The 19,303-nt window shown below is 53.4% G+C and overlaps 1 protein-coding gene across 5 annotated transcripts; it reads left to right on the top strand.

Moving 5' to 3' along the window:
• Positions 1-18,706, top strand: SH3GLB2 (SH3 domain containing GRB2 like, endophilin B2). Of its 5 annotated transcripts, XM_072960245.1 has the most exons (13): positions 1-241; positions 4,508-4,649; positions 5,464-5,592; positions 11,498-11,631; positions 11,913-12,005; positions 14,266-14,328; positions 15,500-15,649; positions 16,066-16,089; positions 16,464-16,553; positions 16,863-16,963; positions 17,231-17,245; positions 17,363-17,603; positions 17,941-18,706. In XM_072960245.1, the coding sequence occupies exons 1-13, from the start codon at positions 179-181 to the stop codon at positions 18,046-18,048; spliced, it is 1,353 nt and encodes a 450-aa protein (XP_072816346.1). In that variant the 5' UTR covers positions 1-178; the 3' UTR covers positions 18,049-18,706. The 5 variants fall into 5 exon arrangements, with proteins under 5 accessions (XP_072816346.1, XP_072816348.1, XP_072816347.1 ...); XM_072960247.1 differs by lacking the exon at positions 15,500-15,649 and having other exon boundaries at positions 3-241; XM_072960246.1 differs by lacking the exon at positions 17,231-17,245 and having other exon boundaries at positions 3-241.
• The last annotated feature ends 597 nt before the right edge of the window (positions 18,707-19,303 follow it).

Here is a 19,303-nt window from a genome sequence, read left to right as displayed (position 1 = left end):
GCCCCGCCCTACGCGCTCGGGCAGGCGCGGCGGCGGCGGCGGCCGCAGAGGCTGAGGCGGGCGGGCTCGCTAAAGGCCGGCGCACCGGCAGCAGGTGGGCGCGGTGCGGACCGGCGGCGGCAGGCCGGGGGCTGCCGGGCGGCGCTCGGGCCGGGCGCGGCCGGCCGTGCGGCGCGCCATGGACTTCAACATGAAGAAGCTAGCGTCGGACGCCGGCATCTTCTTCACTCGGGCGGTGCAGGTGAGGCCGTGCGCCCTGGGCCCCGCGCGGCAGGCGGGAACCCCCGTAACAGAGCTCGGCGCCACAGCAGAAGGCTCTGGCGGCCGCCGTCCCCTTCCCCGCTGCTTGGGCACCCTAGCCCCAACACCGCCCCTCCTTCTGCGCTGCCCAGAAGAGGGAAAGAGCCCGGGGCGGCCGGCCACACTGGCCGCACCCTCAGGGCGGCCCAGGGCCGGACACTGAGCCTGGACTCTGCCCTGCTGCCTGGTCAGGGAGGTGTCAGCCTCCACCATTGCGACCGGCCGTTGGGGTTATCCTGCTGCTCTGGCGCCCGCCCCGGCCCCCAGTGGGGGCTCCGCTGAGGAGGGGAGACGGCACCAGGCGGCTCCTGCCTCCCTGCCCTTGCTCAGCAGTGACTCTGACTCCCAGCAGGCGTTTGGAGGCCTGAGTTCCAGGCCCAAGTACTCGTGCACCCTCCCCGACCCCTTCTCTGAGCCTCAGTCTCCGCACCTGTGCAATGGGCTGGTGGTACTGATTCTCTCAAGTCCCTTTTACACGCTTGGATAGTCAGCCCGGAAGCCAGGAGGGCTGGGGTTATTTCCTTTCTGCTCCATGGGAGGCCTGGGGGATGGGGAGAAGGCTGAGGTCTGGCCAGGTGCCCTCCTTGGGAAGCTGTCCAGGCAGTGATGCGGGCATTGGAATAAGTCCTATCCATTTGGGAGCATGGAGAGAAACTGAGGCAGCTTAATGTAATGATGAAGACTGGAGCCAGCTGTGGCCGTGGATGCCTCTTCTTGTGACTTTGTGGAAGGGGACTTCACTTCTCTGGGCCTTAGTTTTTCAGTCTGAAAAATGGAATTAGTAATCCCTGCCTTCCAGCATGAATGTGAGTGTCCCAGGCACTTTGCGTGAACATGGTCGCTAACGGCAAGTCACTCTTGGTGTAATGTCGTTAGTATTACACCCTTGCACCATGTGACCTTGGGCAAGTCACTTCTGTCGGAGTCTCCGTGTCCCCTTCTGTCAATCGGTTGCCACACCAGTCTGCCTCCAAGGATGGCTGCACACTTGAGGCTTGGCCTGTCATGGTGCTCTGGGAACGGGTCCTATTGTTTGTCCTTGCCCTTGTGGTTGGTTCTCTGTAGGAGCCCAGCTCCAGACAGTCCCTTGGAAGCCCATGTTTACTAGAAAGCACAGTGTCCCATTGAGGATTCATGCTCCGGAGAAGGTTTGCTGCTCCCTGTTCCAAGCCCTGCTGGTGACCCCAGCCATAGTGAGAGTGCTAGGAACCCAGAGCCCCTTGGGCAGCCCCACACCATCTGGAAGGTGGGGAATCCTCCCCAGTGTTGATATGGCAACCATTTTATCTCTTACATCTAGGAAGAACCTGATCTTCCAGTTTCCTGCTACTGTGGGGCCCTAGCACCTGACCTGGCCGTGCCTGCAGAACCTGGGGTGTGGGAAGGCTTGGACCCTGTGGCCTCACTTTGCCTGGTGGGGGCAGGCCCACTGGGTCCCCATTCTAGAGTGGGATCCAACGCCCAGGCCCCAGCCTCCAGGGTGGAGGAGGGAGCTGGGAGCTTTATAAATAGAGGCTTTCTCTGGCTCTGCACGCCCACCCCCTGCTGCTGCCATCTTGCACGAGCTGCCTTCGGACTCTGCAGGCATCAGCCTCTGAAGCGCTGGGCCCGTCCTCTTGGCAGAGGTGGAGCAGTGTGGCCAGAAGAGAGGGGCTTGAAATGTGACCTGGGCAGGAAAGCACACTCAGGGGACCTTCCTGAGGCCATTCTGCCTCAGGGTATGAGTCAGCCAGGAGGGATAGGAGTAGTGTATTATTAATGCGTGGGCAGCTCCTCTGTGTAGGTACCACCTTGCCAGGTCCCAGGACACGCTTGGTAAGCACTCAGCCCTCACCCCTATCTGGTCAGGAACTGGACCATGGCCCTGGGATAAGAATCTGGAGGCAGGATCTCCTTTGCATGGGTGATTCTAGGATGGCTTCTCAGTCCCTGAACTGTGTGCCTTGAAACTCGGGAGGGGTTTGCAGAGTTGGTCCAGATGATGTGAACAGCCCATTTAAGGGCGCCCAGGCAGGAACACCTGAGGTTTATTCGGGTCAGATGCCAGTCGGGGTGGGAGTGGGTGGTGGAAACACTAGTACTAATGCTGTTAGTAGTAACTGCAGTAATAGTAATAGTAGTGGTAGAAGTAACAGTAAAAGCCAGAGAGGCTATGGCATTGTTACCATCCGAGCCAGGCTGGCAGCAGTAGACGTGGGAGGGATGCCCAAGAGGTGGGGAAAGCCTGGTAGGACTTTGAATGTGGGTGGGGGTGTGGTGTAAGGGACAGGTGGCCAGGTGGCACCACGGGGAGTGCTGCCCTTAACCTTGCTGAGAAGAGGAGATGCTGAGGTGCACACTTAGGGTGGTTGACATGATCACCTTAATCAGATTGGCTGGTACCGTCTGGGTGAGGAGGTCCCGAGGAGCTCCTGAGAGCTGAGGAGGGACATGAGGGAGACCTTTTATTCATGATGAGGATGATCACACCACCTCACATTTATCAGGCCATGTGCTGACCATGGAACGAAGCACCTCCCAGATGTTCTGTGAGACCTGTGAGATCTGAGGTCCTGTTATCCCCATCCTCAGGGGAACTGAGGACCAGAGAGCTGACTTTGTCTCTTTGAGCCTTGGTTTCTCATCTGGAAAATGGGGCTAACGCCACCCTCTGAAGGGGCTGGGTGAGGTGAGGCCTGTTCAGGGCCTGGCTCTGGGAGGCCCCAGTTTGGGGAGTGTGAGGGGGAGGTGGAGTCCAGAGACTGAGAGGAGACCGAGAGCGGCTATAACCCTGCCCCCCCACTCCCAACTACCCCCAACTGCCCGGCCTTGCAGAGAGAAACCCAAGCCCTGTTGCATAATTGATGGCTGGCTGAGATGGCAGCCTGGCTATCGGTGGTGCCTCCCGCTCCCTGCAGCCAGAGCTGTCCTCAGCCTCCAGATGATTCATCAGTGCCAGGTCATTTGGGAAGGGCCTCCAGACCTCCAGCCCATGATGACCCTGACTCCAGCACAGTCTGCCCCTTGCTCAGCCTCAGTGGCATCTCCTGTGAAATGGGAAACTTGACCTGACTGGCCTCGGAGGACTGTTGAGGGAGTTGGCGTAAAGCACCCAGCGCAGGGTCGGGCCGCAGTTGTGATCAGCAGTGTCTGTCATTGTCAGGGCTGATCTTACTCCCAGAGGTCTTCACCTTTTTGCTGTTTGGCTGTGACCTTCCCCAGGCTGGAGAAGGCCGTGAAGATCAGAGGGGACTGGACCGGTTTTTGGTCGTTCCTAGGTGGCTCACTTGGCTTCTGCCAGCTCTGAAGGGGGAACCCTGGGACATCTTGGTCCCTTCCTGGCCTTGGGGCGGGGCTGCCGAGCTTTCTGGGTCCTGGGGGTGCCCAGCAGTTGGCTTGGGTGAGCTATCAGTGTTCATCATCCACCACACCCGGCAACCAGAGGCCAGCCATGTGGCCATCCTCTCCCCAACACACTCCCCTTCCTTCCCAGCCGGATCTCTGCCCATCAGCTCTTAACAGCATCAGCACTTGCACTGAACACTGACTCCCTGCCGGATCCTGTTCTTCATGTCTTACCCTCATCTTTCTTATTTCATTCTCACAGCCTATGAAGGAGATGCTATTACTTTTATCCCCATTTTCCAGCTAAGGAAACTGATGCTCAGAGAGGCAAAACCACTTGCCCAAGGTCACACAGCTTATTAGAGCTGAGGCTTGAATCAGGTCCCTCTGATTCTGGAACATGGGTTCCTCCCATTCACTCCCCTAGTACCCCCTTCCCCGTGGCTCCCAGCTCCCTGTGGAGCCTCCTGATGACCCCAGACCTTGCTTTGTGCCCCTTTTGTTCCCTGAGCACTTGTTACCAAGTACTCTCCTTCAGAGTCAGGCTTGGGAGGACCCTTAGTGATGGGCTCCCAGAGGTTCCCTACACCCTAAGCTGTATGCCTGATTTTGTACAAATGTGCATTTTGGGGGAGAGGGAATCTGTAGCATTCATTGGCTTTCCAAAAGGAATCCTGCCCCAAACTCTGGTCCAACCACCTCGTTTCACAGAGGAGCAAACCAAGGCCCAGGGCAGGGTTGTAACTTGATCAAGGTCACAGAGCCAGTTTCTTGACCTTGGGGCCTGAGTTCCAGCCAGTAGGGGAGGGGTTGATGAGTAGGGCAGGGGTGGTCCTCCCTTCCCCTCTTCTGAGCCCTCCACCCCTGGGCACTCCCCTCACAGTTCACAGAGGAGAAATTCGGCCAGGCTGAGAAGACCGAGCTCGATGCCAACTTTGAGAACCTTCTGGCCCGGGCAGACAGCACCAAAAACTGGACGGAGAAAATCCTGAGGCAGACAGAGGTGCTGCTGCAGCCCAACCCAAGTGAGTGCTCAAGGGGCTGGTCCTGAGCAGAGAGGGGCGGGAGGCTGCTGGCGTGGGCCAGGCTGCCGAGGGCCTGCAGGTGCGGCTGGCAGCAGGTGGGGTTTGGCTTAGACCCTCGGGGCTTGAGGCTGCTGTGGGGGCTCCCAGTTAAATAAAACAGCAGGCTCGGTGCTGGGCTCCCAGATGTGCTCTCTGGGGCCATGGAAACGCTGAGTTTTGATCAGAGGAGTCACAGAAGTGCCTGGACACTAAAACACAGTTGGGAAAAGAGGCAGGAAAAATGGGAGCCAGGTCACTGGAGATTAAGCAGCAAGGCCCAGAGGCGCAGGAGGCCTCGCCCAGAGTCACAGGAGCACAAAGCAAACAGCAGCACCTGCAGGAGACTCTGTGGGAAGAGAGGTGGCCTGGGAGTAGGTGAGTGTGTGCAGAGAGCTTTCTGGGGCCCGGCTGACCAGCTATTGTTCATTCCTGGGTTACCCTCTGTAAATCTGTATTATAATGAGGGAGCAGGTGGGGTGGGTGGGGGAGCCCGTGGGCCTTGCCTTCAGGCCCGTCACCCGCCACTGTGTGACCTCAGGCAGGCACTTCATGTCTCTGAGAAGTGGCTTCCTCCTCTCTAGAGTGAGGGGTTCCACACCATCGAGTGCCAGTCTCACAGGGCTGAAGTGGGCATCAGCGAGAGAATATTCTGGAAGTGACCAGGCTGGGTGCTCTTGTGGGCAGGCCCCGGTCTGGGTCTGTTTCTGTCACCATGGCTTTCATCCTTGAGCTCATACTGAAGAGCCCTGTGGCTCTGGCTGCCGTTTCCCCACAGGTGCCCGAGTGGAGGAGTTCCTGTATGAGAAGCTGGACAGGAAGGTGCCCTCGAGGGTCACCAACGGGGAGCTGCTGGCTCAGTACATGGCAGAGGCGGCCAGTGAGCTGGGGCCCACCACGCCCTACGGTGAGCCGGTCCCCGCAGCTGGGGTCGGGGGCCAGGGTCCCTGGTGCTGATCTTCCCCATCCCTGCTTCTTCCTTTCTCTGTTTTTTTAATTACTTATATGATACCTAGATTCATTCTACTTGTAAAAACCTCAATCAATGGAGACAAAAATGGAAGCCTTCCTCGGCCAGTTTTGGTTTGTGTGCAATTTTTTTAATGGGATCATTCAACAACCTGGTTTTTAAACTTGGCATTGCATTATAGATATGTGTTCACAGTAACATTTATAAAGCCACCTCAATCTTTGTTTTTTTCCTTATTTTTATTGAGGTGCAGTTTATATGCTATAAAATGTACCTTTTTATTGAAGTACAGTTGATTTACAATGTTGTGTTAGGTTCTGGTGTACAGCAAAGTGATTCAGTGATACACATATCCTTTCTCAGATTCTTTTTCATTATAAGTTATTACAAGATAGTGACTGTAGTTCCCTGTGCTATACAGCAGGACCTTGTTGTTTATTTTATATATAATAGTTTGTATCTGCTAATCCCAAATTCCTAATATATCCCTCCCCTTGCCTTTCTCCTTTTGGTATCTGTAAGTTTGTTTTCTATGTTTGTGAATCTGCTTCTGTTTTGTAAATAAGTTCATTTGTATCAGTTTTTAGATTCCACATATAGGTGATATGATATATTTGTCTCTCTCTGTCTGCCTGACTCAGTATGGTATTCTCTAGGTCCATCCATGTTGCTGCAAATGGCACTATTTTGTTGTTCTTTATGGCTGAGTAGTATTCTATTGTGTATGTGTGTGTGTGTATACACACACACACCAGATTTTTATCCATTCATCTGTCAATGGGCATTTAGGCTGCTTCCATGTCTTACCTATTGTAAATGATGCTGCTGTGAACACTGGGGTGCATGTATCTTTTTGAGTAGAGTTTTCTCCAGATACATACCCAGCAGTGGGATTGCTGAATCATATGGTAAGTCTATTTTTAGTTCTTTAAGGAACCTCCGTAGCATTTTCTATAGTGGCTGCACTGTTTTACATCCCCACCAGCAGTGTAGGAGGGTTTCCTTTTCTCACCACCCTTTCTAGCATTTATTGTCAGTGGACTTTTTAACGATGGCCATTCTGACAGGTGTGAGGTGATACCTCATTGTAGTTTTGATTTGCATTTCTCTGATAATTACCCATACTGAGCATTTTTTCATGTGCCTATTGGCCTAATGGCCATTAGTCTTCTTTGGAGAAATATCTATTTAGGTCTTCTGCCATTTTTTCATTGAGTTGTTTGGTTTTTTTGTTTTTGAGTTGTATGAGCTGTTTGTGTATTTTGGAAATGAATCCCTTGATCACATCATTTGGAAATATTTTCTCCCAGTCTATAGGTTGTCTTTTTGTTTTGTTTCTGGTTTCTTCTGCTGTGCAAAAGCTCGTAAGTTTGATTAGGTCCCATTTGTTTATTTTTACTTTTATTTCTATTGCCTTGGGAGACTGACTTAAGAAAACATTGCAACGATTTATGTCAGAGAATGTCTTGCCTATGTTCTCTTCTAGGAGTTTTATGGTGTCATGTGTTGTATTAAAGTCTAAACCACTTTGAATTTATTTTTGTGTATGGTGTGAGGGCGTGTTCTGACTTCATTGACTCACATTTGGCTGTCCAGCTTTCCCAGCACCTCTTGCTGAAGAGACTGTCTTCTCTGTTGTATATTCTTGCCTTGTTAGTTGCAGATTAATTGACTGTAGGTGTGTGGGTTTATTTCTGGGCTCCCTATAAAGTACATCTGTTTTAAATGTCTAATTCAGTGATTTTTTAGTAAATTTACAGGATTGTACAAACATCCCCCAATCCAATTTAAAGAACATTTCCATCACTTGCGGGAAAGTCCCTTGTGTCTGTTTAAAGTCAGTTCCCACTCCCACCTTCAGCCAACTAATGTGCTTTTGTCTTCTCTATAAACTTGATTTTCCTGAGTATTTCATATAAATGGGATCATATGATATATTGGTTTTTGCATCTGGCTTCTTTGCCTTTGAGGTTCACCCAGGTTATAGTGTGTCTTAGGGTTTCATTCCTTTTTATTGTTGAAGAGTGTTCCACTGTGTGGCTAGACCACATTTTCTTTACCCATTCACCATTTGAGAGACTTTTTGGTTGTTTCCCTGTGAACATTTGCATATAAACCTTTGTGAGGACGTTGGTCTTCACTTCTCCTGGTTATATACCTAGGAGTGGAATTGCTGAGTCACATGATACATTTCTGTTTAACGTTTTAAGAAATTGCCAAACTGTTTTGTGAAGTGGCTGTGTGATTTTACATTTTCCATCAGCAGAGTGGTGGTCAGTTTTCAGCTATTAGTGGATTTTCCAAGTTTCTTTCTGTTGATTTCTCATTTAATTTCACTGTGATCAGAGAACATACTCTGTATGATTTTAATCCTTTTAAATGTACTGGAAGACTTGTTTATGGCCTAGTATGTGGTCTCTGCTGGAGGATATTTTGTGTTCACTTGAGAAGATTGTACATTATACTATAAGGTAATGTTGTCATTTAGGCCAAATTGGTTGATAGTGTTGTTCAATTTTTCTATATCCTTGCTGATTTTGTCTTGTTTTCCTATCCATTATTAAGAGTATTGAAGTCTCCTGTTATTTCTGTTGAATTGTTTGTTTGTCTTCAGTCTGTCAGAGTTTGTGTCATTTTGGCACTCTGCTGTTAGGCCTGTATGTTTATCATTACATATCTTTCTCATGAATTGACTCTATCATTGTAAAATACTGCTCTTTGTCTCTAGTAACCCTTTTTTTGTCTTAAAGTCCACTTATCTGATAGTGGTACAGCCACTCCTTTTATGATTACTGTTTGCATAGTGTATCTTCTTCTGCCCTTTTATTTTCAACATATTTGTCTTTAAATCTAACGTATCTCTCTTATAAACAACGTATATTTGAATCTTTTTAAAAGATCCAATCTGACGATCTTTGCCTTTTTATTGAAATGTTTAATCCATTTACATTTAATGTAATTATTAATGTGGTTGGATTGCCATTTTGTTATGTGATCCGTATGTCTCATTTCTGCCTCTCTTTTACTGCCTTCTTTTGTATTAAATAGATATTTTCTAGTGTAACATTCTAATTTCTTTGTTGCTTTTTTTACTTTAAAATTTTTTCTTAGTGGTTTTATAATATGAATTACAATATGCATTTTAACATAATGTAATCTATTTCACAGCAATACTAACTGAATTCTGATAAAATATAGAAACTTTGTTCCAGTAAAACTCCCATTTCCTTCCTCTTCCTTTGGGCCATGATTGTTATACAGGCTACCTCAACAATACAGTTTTATAATTGTTGTTTTTTGTAATTATCTTTTAAATTGGTTAAGAAAAGAGAAAAAGTTTTATATTATATTTTATATTTGCCTATATAATTACTTTTATGGGTGCTGGTATTTCTTCATGTGGATTCAAGTTACCATCTGGTGTTATTTTGCTTGAACCTGACGTATTTCTTCTATGGCAGGTCTGCCAGCAGTGTATTCTTTCAGCCCTTGTTTATCTGGGAATGTATTTTGTGTTCACTTCTGGAGGACAGTTTTGCTGTGTATAGAATTCCCAGATGAGAATTTTTTCCTTTCATCATTTTGAATATATCCTCTCACTGTCTGGCCTCCATTGTTTCCGATAAGAAGTCATTTGTTAATCTTATTGTGGCTTCTCTGTACTTCCTTTCATACTTTCCAGCCCTTTTTGTCTTTGTCTTTCAACAGTTTGACTTAGATGTCCTGGCTGTGGATCCCTTTTTGTTTATCCTATTTTGAATTTGTTTAGTTCCATGGATATGTAGATTAATGTTTTTAAAATCAAATTCAGGATATTTTTGGCTATTATTTCTTCAAATATTTTTTCTGCCCTTTTCTCTCTTCTCCTGGGACTCCCATTACTCATGTTGGTTTGTTTGATGGTGTGCCGCAGGTCTCTGAGGCTCTGTTGATTTTTATTCACTCATTTTTCCTTCTGTTCTTTAGATTAGATAATCTTTGTTGACCAACTGCAAAGTTGCTGCTTTTCCCTTCTGCCAGCTCAAATGTGCTCTTGAGCCCTTCTAGTGATTTTTTTCACATCAGTTATTGTACTTTTCAACTATAGAATTTTCATTTCTTTTTTATAATTTTAATCTCTTTATTGACATTATTTGACAAGTCGCTGTCATCATACTTTCCTTTAAGCCTTTAAACATGGTTTCTATTAGTTGTGTGGCTTTTTTTTTTTTTTTTTTGGTGAGGGGAGGGAGGTAATTGGGTCTATTTATTTATTAATTTTTAGAGGAGGTAGTGGGGATTGAACCCAGGACCTTGTGCTTGCTAAGTATTCGCTCTACCACTTGAGCTGTACCAGCCCCTCAGGTATGTTTTTTTAATTGAAGTGTAGTTGATATACAATATGTGTTAGTTTCAGGTGTACAGCATCGTGATTCAATATTTTTGTAGATTATATTCCACTATAGGTTATTGCAAGATAATGTATAATTTCCTATACTATATAGTATATCCTTATTGCTTATCTATTTTATATATGGTATTTTGTATCTGTTAATCCCATACCCCTAATTTGTCCCTCTCCCCCATTAGGATGTTTTTTTTTTTCACATATCTGTAATGACTGCTTATAAGTCTTTGTCTTCTATGTCTAATATCTGGGCCTCCTTGGGGGCAGTGTCCACTGACTGCTCTTTTCCTCCTGTGTGTTGACTTCACTTTCCTGTTTGTTTTCATGTCTCATAATTTTGGTTAACTTATTATTGCTGTTTGTTTGTTTTATGACTTGCCTGAGCTAATTGTTTAGAGTTGATGTTATCTGCGGTATGCAGCTACTGATGTCTCTGCTTATTTTTCTTTTTAAATTATTCTTTTTATTTTTAAGCCTAACTTTCTTGGGGTTGCTTCCAGATCAGCCTATGTTAGTGGTTGTGCTTAAACATCTTGCACCATTAAGGCTTTACTGATGAATTTGTGAGTGGACTGGGAAACACACTCAAAGTCCAGGCAGTTTGCTTGTCTGCCCAGCTTTTACTTTGTGCCTGTGCAAAGCCTCCCACTAGCTAGGGGTGAGTTAACAGCTGGGATTCTCTCCAGTCTCTCCTGAGGGTGCTACACACACACACATAGCCTTCCAGAGCACCACAGATGTCTGGAGTTTATCAAGGCCCACCATGACAGTCTCATTTCCCAGATCTCCTGTTATATTTTTAGCAGGTCTGTTACTTGTTCTCACCAGTATTCCAACTTCATCTTTGCCATGATGTTGGCCTTTCCTGACTATCTGCTGTTGAGATCATTATTGTTTGTCATGTGTCCTGTGGATTTTTCTGGGTTTAGCCCAAATCAAGTCAGCCCCCTCCAGCGACCTCAGGGCTTGCCCCACTCAGGTGGGGTCACAGCACTGTGGGGCTTGAGGAGATGGGAGCACCCCAGACTAAAAAGCCACAGACTCTATTGTTCTTATCCAGGTCCAGTAGTCCTTGAACAAATGCTTCTCAGTTTTTTATTTGCCTTTGGTCAATTTTCAGAGTCTGGAAATGGTTGTTTTTGACAACTGTGTCCAGTTTTATTACTGCCTTTTTTGTTTTTAATGGCTTTTAGGGAGAGGATTTGTGGAGCTCTTTCCTTTGTCATTCTGAAAGTCCCACCCCTCATCTTTCTAATGGCTATGTAGTGTTCCATTTTTTGGATGTCCCGCTGTCAGTCCCCAGTCGATGGCTCTGTTGAGTTTCCATGTTTTTCCAGGCTGGCTATTCTGCTCTTGCCTCTCAGAGCATCTCTTTCTGGGCTCCCTCCTACTTCCTGGGGGTCAGAGAGGCCTGAGCCTGACCCTTTTCCTCACCCTTCCACACTGTTTTCTTAGGGAAGACACTGATTAAGGTGGCAGAAGCAGAAAAGCGCCTGGGAGCCGCAGAGAGAGATTTTATCCACATGGCTTCCATCAACTTCCTCACGCCCCTGCGCAACTTCCTGGAAGGGGACTGGAAGACGATTTCGGTGAGGGGACCGGGGACCAGGGCTACTCGCTTCCTTGTAACCATGGCAGCCCTCTCCTCAGAGATGCTGAGCCCAGGCTGTCCTCCTGTGTTGGAACTCAGTGCTCCTGGGGCCTCCCCAGACATGGCTCTTGTGGACTCAGTGGCCTGGAGTGGGTGACCTCCCCTGTCTGGGCCTCAGTTTCTCTGTCTTGACCAGATGGCCCGATGGGCCGGTCCTGCCATGGCCAGGGGTCTCCCAGGGCTGCCCAGGTCTCACTGTTCCCTGTTCCTGCCCCACAGAAGGAGAGGCGACTCCTTCAAAACCGGCGTCTAGACTTGGATGCCTGCAAAGCCCGGCTGAAGAAGGCCAAGGCTGCAGAAGCCAAAGCCACGGTAGGTGTCCTGGTGACTTCCCACCCCCCTGGCCCCAGTTGGAGCCGAGGAAGGGGTGAAGGGACTTGGTGTTTGGCATGACCTCTCTCCCCATCCCTGCCTGGAGAGGCCTGGCTGGGGGGCACTGCTCTGGGCTGACCACTTCCAGTCAGCCTCTCTGCCTGCACCCCTGATGGAACCCTGGTGGCCCAGAGCACTGGGTCCCAGGTCAGACGTTGATGGGGTGGGTGGACCTGCAGTGCCCCGACCTGGGCTCAGGGCAGCCCACAGCCTCCCCAGACAGACAGCCAGTTGGCTTCTTGCATGCCCCTGCCCTGCCCTCCCTGGGTGCTCGGCTCTGTTCCCGGCTCTGCCCGGGCATGGCTCCCCTACTAACTCCCCACCTGCTGCTCCAGCACTGGTCCTAGGGCGCCCTATGCTCAGGCTCCCCTGTGGTGATGTGGAGAGCCCCAGAGCCAGACCACGTGCCTACCCAGGGGCATGTCTGGGGAACCCCACCCAGGGAACCCAACATTGGATAGGGCCTGGGCTGTCTTGGGTCCCCCTTCACTCTCAGCTCACCAAGACCTGTTCAGCCTGGCCAGGCTGATGGGACATAGCATGGAACAGTTTGACCAGGACTAGGCCAGGGTTGGGAGAGCTGGGCCTCAGGGTGACCAGGCTGCTTGGGGTACAGGGGCCTAAAAGCCACCTCATAACTTGGAGAGGGAACCCCCAGGTCAGGCCCAGGGCACACCAGAGAAACTGCCACCTGTGCCTGCCTGGGACCCAACCAAGGAAGGCGAGGCCCAGCCCAGCTGCCCCTGAGACTTCCAGCCCCAAACCCTCCTTGAGTTCCCCTCTCATAGTGTGGCCACCTGGGGTCGTGGAGCCTGGGTCTGCCCTGCCTCTGGCGAGAGCCGTGGACAAGATCTCAGCTTGTCCATTTGTGTGGGGTCCAGGTTGGAGGCAGGGGCTCGGCCACTGGAGTCTTGTTGGGGTTGAGTAGGATAACCTATGGCTATCTGAGTCACCTGGACAGGACAGTCTCCCTGTCACTCAGGGATGGACAACCTCTCTGGAGTAACTTGGCCAGGACAAGCTCTTCCTCCATCAGCCAGGCCAGGGGGGCCTTTCCTTAGTCACCAGAGTGGCACAACCTCTTCTCCAGTTGTTTGGCCCAGACAACCTCCAGCCTTTGGCTTAGGCAGGACGCCCTCTCCTGAGCTGGGCCCTGGCAGCCCAGGTATAGCATCCCCGAGGACTCAGGCCCAGCGGCTCACTCCCTCCTTCCTACCTCTCTAAACAACACGCACGCACGCACGCCCGCGCGCACACACACACAAACTAAACAACACGCACGCACGCACGCCCGCGGGCACACACACACACACACACACACGTCAGGACTCCTTCCAGAGGGCGGGGTGTGCGCATCCCCTCCTGCTGTGGCTGGGGGGCCTGCTCCCGCCTGCGCTGTGGACTCACTAACTCTTTGTTTTTGTTCCTTTCTGTTCTGCTTTGGGTAACTTGGCTCAGTGTGAGGGAGATGTGAGTATACCTGTGCCATGTGCTGTGCTGCTTCTGGTTTGCCCATCGTGGCCTTGGGCCCATGGTGCCGGGCCGGCCCTGGGACGTCCTTGGGCGTTTTGCAAGCAGCTGGTCGCCCCACCGGAGCCTCTACCATGTGTAGCCTCTGGTTGGAGGGGACACCAGGCATTGGAGCCTGTGAGTCAGCTTTTTGCAAATGTTGAAAGCCTGTCACTCTGTCCATCCATGCATCCATCTGTCCATCCTCATTGTGGGGGAGGGGCCCAGTCCCTGCTGCAGGAAAGAGATGTGCGGAGATTCTGGATGGAGAAAGCCAGGGGGGTGGCTTTGTTTGGAGGATTGTGGGTCTAACTGGGGAATCTGAGTGAGACAGGGGTCCAGGGAGGAGGGGCCATGACTGCTGGGCCCCGGGGCCAGACCCGGTCTGTGGCTTGCCAGAGGTCAGGGGTATGACAGCAGCCGCAGGCTGTCTCCTCGTCGCATCTGTTCTCCTGGGCTCCCCAGCGTGTCCACCCACTTGGTCTTTGTCTCGACTCTCTGAGTCCCTAAGCCCGCCTCCTCTCCAGGTGGTTGGCCTGGGGAGAAGGGGGTCCGTATTGTGTTTGTCTGTAGCCTCCTGTCCCTGGGCCAGGGGCTCCTGGCATCTCCCTGTGGGAGACTCTAGGGCGGCCTCCTGTCCCTGGCCCGGCCCAGTGTGACTCCCCTCCTCCCATGAACTCTTCCCTGCCAGACGGTGCCTGACTTTCAGGAGACTAGACCGCGTAATTACATTCTCTCGGCCAGCGCCTCCGCGGTAAGCGCCCCCACCCCACCCGGCCTCCCCCCACCCTCCCACACCCAGGGCCTGGTGCACAGCAAACTGGAGCCAGAGGGTAAGGCAGGGGCGCTGCGCTCCGGGTCACACCAGGTCCTGCAAGTCCTGAGAGGCCAGGGGAGGGAGCAGCTCCCCCCACTCCGCCCCCTTACCCGGGGCTGCCCGCCCACCCGTGCCACATGCCCCCTCTCCACGCCGCTGGCCTTGGCCTTGCTCCTCCCTGCACAGCACTGAAGGTGAGCCTGGCCCACTGCCCTCAACAGCATGGGGGACTTAGGATGGCAGCTGCCCCATCTCCAGGGGACCTGAGAGTCTGCCCGCCCGGACCCCTGCTAAAGCAGACACTGCCCCACCCCCACTCACCATCCACTGGTGCGGGAGGAGGCTGAGCCTGGCCTTCCACGAGTTCACAGACCCCTCGACGGGGTTGGACAGCGCTGGCCATCCAGCTGCCTCCATAGCACATCTGCTAGGTGTCCAGGGAGCGCTAGGAGGCCTCGAGAATGAGCAGGGAGGGTGGGCGGGCGTTGAGGGTGGAAGGAGCAGCTTGGGCCAAGGCCCAGAGGTTTAAGAACAGGATATGTCCTGAGCTGGACACAGGCTGAGCCCTTGAGGGCAGGGCGGGGGGCCGCGGGATGGGCGGGGCTGGATCAGGAAGACTTTGAATGTCTTGGTATCTTTTTTCCCCTACAGCTCTGTTGAGATGTGTGGTATTTACTGTTCAGTTTGGGAAATAGGCAAATCACACCTCTCCCATCATGCCTTTCACAACCACTGCTGTGCCTTTTTCTGCCTCTCTGTCCCTCCCTCCCCCCTATGGGTGACATCCTCCCGCACAGACCCTCTGGCTCTCCATCTGTCATCAGCATGTCACCGCGTGTACTCATGGAGTCCTTCGTCCCTTGGGGGCGTGAACCGCAGTCTAGTCTGCAGGGCCCTGTGGCTGGGGCTCTGACGTGTGTACACGTGGAGGTTGCTTCCCGTGTTGCGATTTTCTAAACGGCACTGAGGTGGGACATCTCTGTCCACAGGGCTGGCCTTGTTTTGCTTCCCGCATTTCAGGTCACATCTCAGGGTAGCTTTCCCACAGCGGGCAGGAGAAACGGGTCTCCTAAGCCGTGGGGTGGGGAGGGGGGTCTTTCTTCTTTAGACTCTGGATGACACTTCCTGCCCCCCTTCCTGGGCCGAGTGGAAGGAGACATATCCTGGAGGGTGGAGACCGCCCTGTTTTTTTCTTTTGCCATTGAACCCCAGTGTGACTCGGGCACGAGGCTGCCTTTCTCTACCGAAGGACAGAAAGGTTCAGTGACTGGCCCAGGGTCACAGGGTCCTGCCTCCCAGCCCACCAGCCTTAGCCAAGTGTCAGGGTGGGGCGGGGGACGCTCGCTCGGTCTCCCTTGAGAACCAGTCAGAGCCTGGGGGCTTACTCTGTAGGAGAAGCCCAAGCAGGACTTCCCAGCCGGCTGTCCCCCCTCCCTGCATGCGGCATGTTGGACTGGATGGACTCTGACGCCAGTGCCCCCTCACACCAGGCCTCGCCTCAGCCTCAGCTCCTGGTTGGGTTGTGGGGAGGGAGCTGGGAAGGGTGTGGGCAGGAAGCGGTTGGGTCTCAGGGAGCTGGGGCAGGGCACGGGCTCTGGGGTTCAGCTACCCCCCCCACCGCTGACCGGTGCGCCCTCCCTCCCCCGCTGACCCGTCCTGTTGTGGTCTCCGCAGCTCTGGAATGATGAGGTGGACAAGGTGAGTCAGGGCTTGGGGAAGAGGCGTGGAAGGGGTGGGGGACAGGAGTCCAGCACGCCACTGGCTGCTGTCAGAGCAGGTCTGCCCTGCCCTGTAGGTGTTGTCACTTCCCCTCTGCCCTGTGGCACACAGTGGGCCCTCCGGAGGTGACTGTTGGTTGGATTTTCCCCTGATGGGTGGTCACGTCAGATGGGCAAGTGAATGAGTATGAAAGGCCAAGCAGAGCACCAGGGTCTGCACCCCCAGGGGGAAGTGACATCTGCCAGCCAAGGGGAGGGGAGGCCACTCCCGGGCGGGCCTGGGGGCGCAGGAGAAGGCCGATGGGAGGGAAACTGGGGCAAGTCTTGCTCTCACTCATACTCTGCCCCTCCCAGGCCGAGCAGGAGCTCCGAGTGGCCCAGACAGAGTTTGACCGGCAGGCAGAGGTGACCCGTCTCCTACTGGAGGGGATTAGTAGCACTCACGTGAGTCCCACCCCCACTTCCTCCTTCTGTCCTCCCCTGTCCCTTTGCTACCCAGCACATCCCCACTAAACTAGTCCATACTGAAGCGGCGAGGGGCCTGGATCTCAGAGGCACGTGGAAAAGGACAGCGCTTGAGCCCGTGGTCCGTAAGAGCGAGTCCCAAAGGGTGGGTACCTCCCTCCAACGCCAGGGAGCAAGAGGCTTGGGCAGAAGATGCTGGAATGCTGGGTCAGGGACTGGCAGAGGACAGGGTGGGGAACAGGACGTTTTACCCCTTGCCTCCCATCAGCTGTGGGCCTCTATCTGCAGGTGAATCACCTTCGCTGCCTCCATGAGTTCGTTGAGTCTCAGACAACTTACTATGCCCAGTGCTACCGCCACATGCTGGACCTGCAGAAGCAGCTGGGCAGGTGCCCACTGGGGTCCCCTGGCCCCTGACCCCAACTTCCCTGAGCTCAGAAAGCCCTGTGACACACAGGGCGGGGTGGAGGGCTGCCATCAGTGGTGGGGCATCACACCCCTCTCTAGGCCTGGCATCTGGTCAGGATGACAGTGAGGTGGCTGGCCTTGGGGACCTCTAGGCAGTTTGTTGGGAATGTGTGGGGTCGGGAGGGAGGCAGGGACGGCGGGAGCATCTCACTTTTCCTCTTGCTTCCCTCTTTCTTTCATGCTGCCAGCTCCCAGGGAGCCATGTAAGTAGCGGGGCCTCCTTGCTTCCACAGCTGTGGGCCCAGTTGACCACCACGGGGGCCTCTCCTGGGGATGTGGCTCCCGGCTACTGAGATGCACCCCCCCATTCTCCTCTGCAGATTTCCAGGCACCTTCGTGGGCACCACAGAACCCGCCTCCCCGCCCCTCAGCAGCACGTCGCCCACCACCACTGCAGCCACTATGCCTGTGGGGCCCTCCGTGGCCGGCCTGGCCCCTCCAGGGGAGGCCGCCCTCCGCCTGGAGGAGGTGGCCCCTCCTGCCAGTGGGACCCGGAAGGCCCGCGTGCTCTACGACTACGAAGCAGCTGACAGCAGCGAGCTGGCCCTGCTGGCTGATGAGGTGGGCCTGGGTGCCACCAGGATGGCGGGAAAGGGCTGGCTGAGGAGCACCAGGGAACCGGAACTGGGAACGCTGGGCCTGCAGACCCTACAGCGCCGGCTTGAAGTCTCTGACGGGCCCTGTGGGTAGAGCTGGGACCAGCGGGGTGGGCGGCAGCAGCTCCAGCTCTGAGGAAGCGGCCTCTGTAATGTTAGTGTGGAGCAGCTGTGGAGGTGAGCGCCCGCCTCTGGAGGGGCAGGTGCCCCAGCAGACAGGGAGGATGAAACGTCTGTCCCCTTAGCCCACGGGCCAGTTCTGCCCGCCCAAGGCGTGACCCTCCTTCTGCCCTCCTCTTCAGCTCATCACCGTCTACAGCCTGCCTGGCATGGACCCTGACTGGCTCATTGGCGAGAGAGGCAACAAGAAGGGCAAGGTCCCCGTCACCTACTTGGAACTGCTCAGCTAAGCAGGCCCCCTCCCAGACCCTGCCCGTTCCGGCCTGGGCAGGAGAGGACGGGTGCAGCCCTGCCACTAGTCTTGTCTGTTGGTGACCCAGCTGCTCAGGGTGGGGAGACGAACCCCATCCCGTCCTGCTGTGAGGGGCCCCAGAGGCTGAATGATCCTGGCCCCTCCCCCAGCCCTGCTTTTGACCTGGTTCTGGAGCCCCCAACCCTGCCTGCGTCCCTGAGCGCCCCAGCCCTCCCGGCTTCTCCTAAGGAGGGAGGGGCTGGCTGCAGCAGCTGCACTCAGCGCCTTGGCCTGTGGGGGTCAGTGCAGACGGCCTGAGGAAGCCCTGGGGTGCACCCTTGGCAAGAGAGCACCTGCCTTTTAGTTGCCAAAAGCAGCGAAGGGGAAAAGGCAGGCAGGTCTGTGGCAGGCCCGGGGACTGGGTGCTGGCCCCTCTGGATGAGCTGGAGCGGAGGGCAGCCTGGCCAGAGAGGCAGGGCCAGGCTACGGAGCGGCATCTCCCCGGTGCTACCCTTCCCTTCCCGCCCCTACAGCTCAAGCCAAGTACGGTGGCTGCAGCCTGCACCTCTTCACACACTCACTTTTTAACTGATCTTTTTACTCTGCCTGTCTGCTTGCTCTCTGGCCGGTGACAAATAAACCATCCTTCGTGTGCATGCTGCCTGGGCTCTGGTTGGGTCGCAGGCCTCACAGGTGGGAAAGGGGAAGAGGAGATGTCACATCTGCACCATCCCTCCTTTGCGGGGAGTGGGTGATGTACAGGGAGAGCAACGGGTCCTGCTGTGGGCGCCTCGCAGAAACACGAGGGCAGAGGAGCCCTTTAGAGCAAGCAAGTGCGTCCTTCCCAGCCCTCCCTGCCTCCTACGGCGCCTGTGCAGCTCAGGAGGGAGTACCGGTCCTGTACTGAAGCCGCATGATCGATGTTCTACTCCTAAGAAAGACTTTCGTAAATTCAGGCAGAGTGGAGTAGACTGGAAAACTTGCATGACGGTTTAAGCTTGCGTAACGGACAGCTGACAGTGCTTCCTGTGAGCCAGCACTGACCAGGGACATTCACACGTGTTCTCGTGTGGTCCTCACAGATGAGGGAAGAGATCAGAAAGACAGTCACCTCCTCAAGGTTCCATTACTGGCAAGTGGCCATGCAGGGACTCTAGCCCAGGTCAGTCTCATTCTAGAAATTTTAAGGGGTAGCTTTGGACTACAAGCCAGGTTTAAATTAAGGCTCGTAGCCGGACTCAAGAACTCTGTGA

This window comes from Vicugna pacos, chromosome 4, assembly GCF_048564905.1.
Source record: "Vicugna pacos chromosome 4, VicPac4, whole genome shotgun sequence".
Lineage (NCBI taxonomy): Eukaryota > Metazoa > Chordata > Mammalia > Artiodactyla > Camelidae > Vicugna > Vicugna pacos.
The sequence above is the reverse complement of the archived record's forward strand: the minus strand, read 5'-3'. Positions and strand labels throughout refer to the sequence as shown.

Coding starts and splice junctions, on each gene's coding strand:
- SH3GLB2 (XM_072960245.1), top strand. CDS start 179: ATGGACTTCAACATGAAGAAGCTAGCGTCGGACGCCGGCATCTTCTTC. Junction 5,593..11,497: donor GGGGCCCACCACGCCCTACG/GTGAGCCGGTCC, acceptor CTGTTTTCTTAG/GGAAGACACTGATTAAGGTG. Junction 15,650..16,065: donor CTCTACCGAAGGACAGAAAG/GTTCAGTGACTG, acceptor TGGTCTCCGCAG/CTCTGGAATGATGAGGTGGA.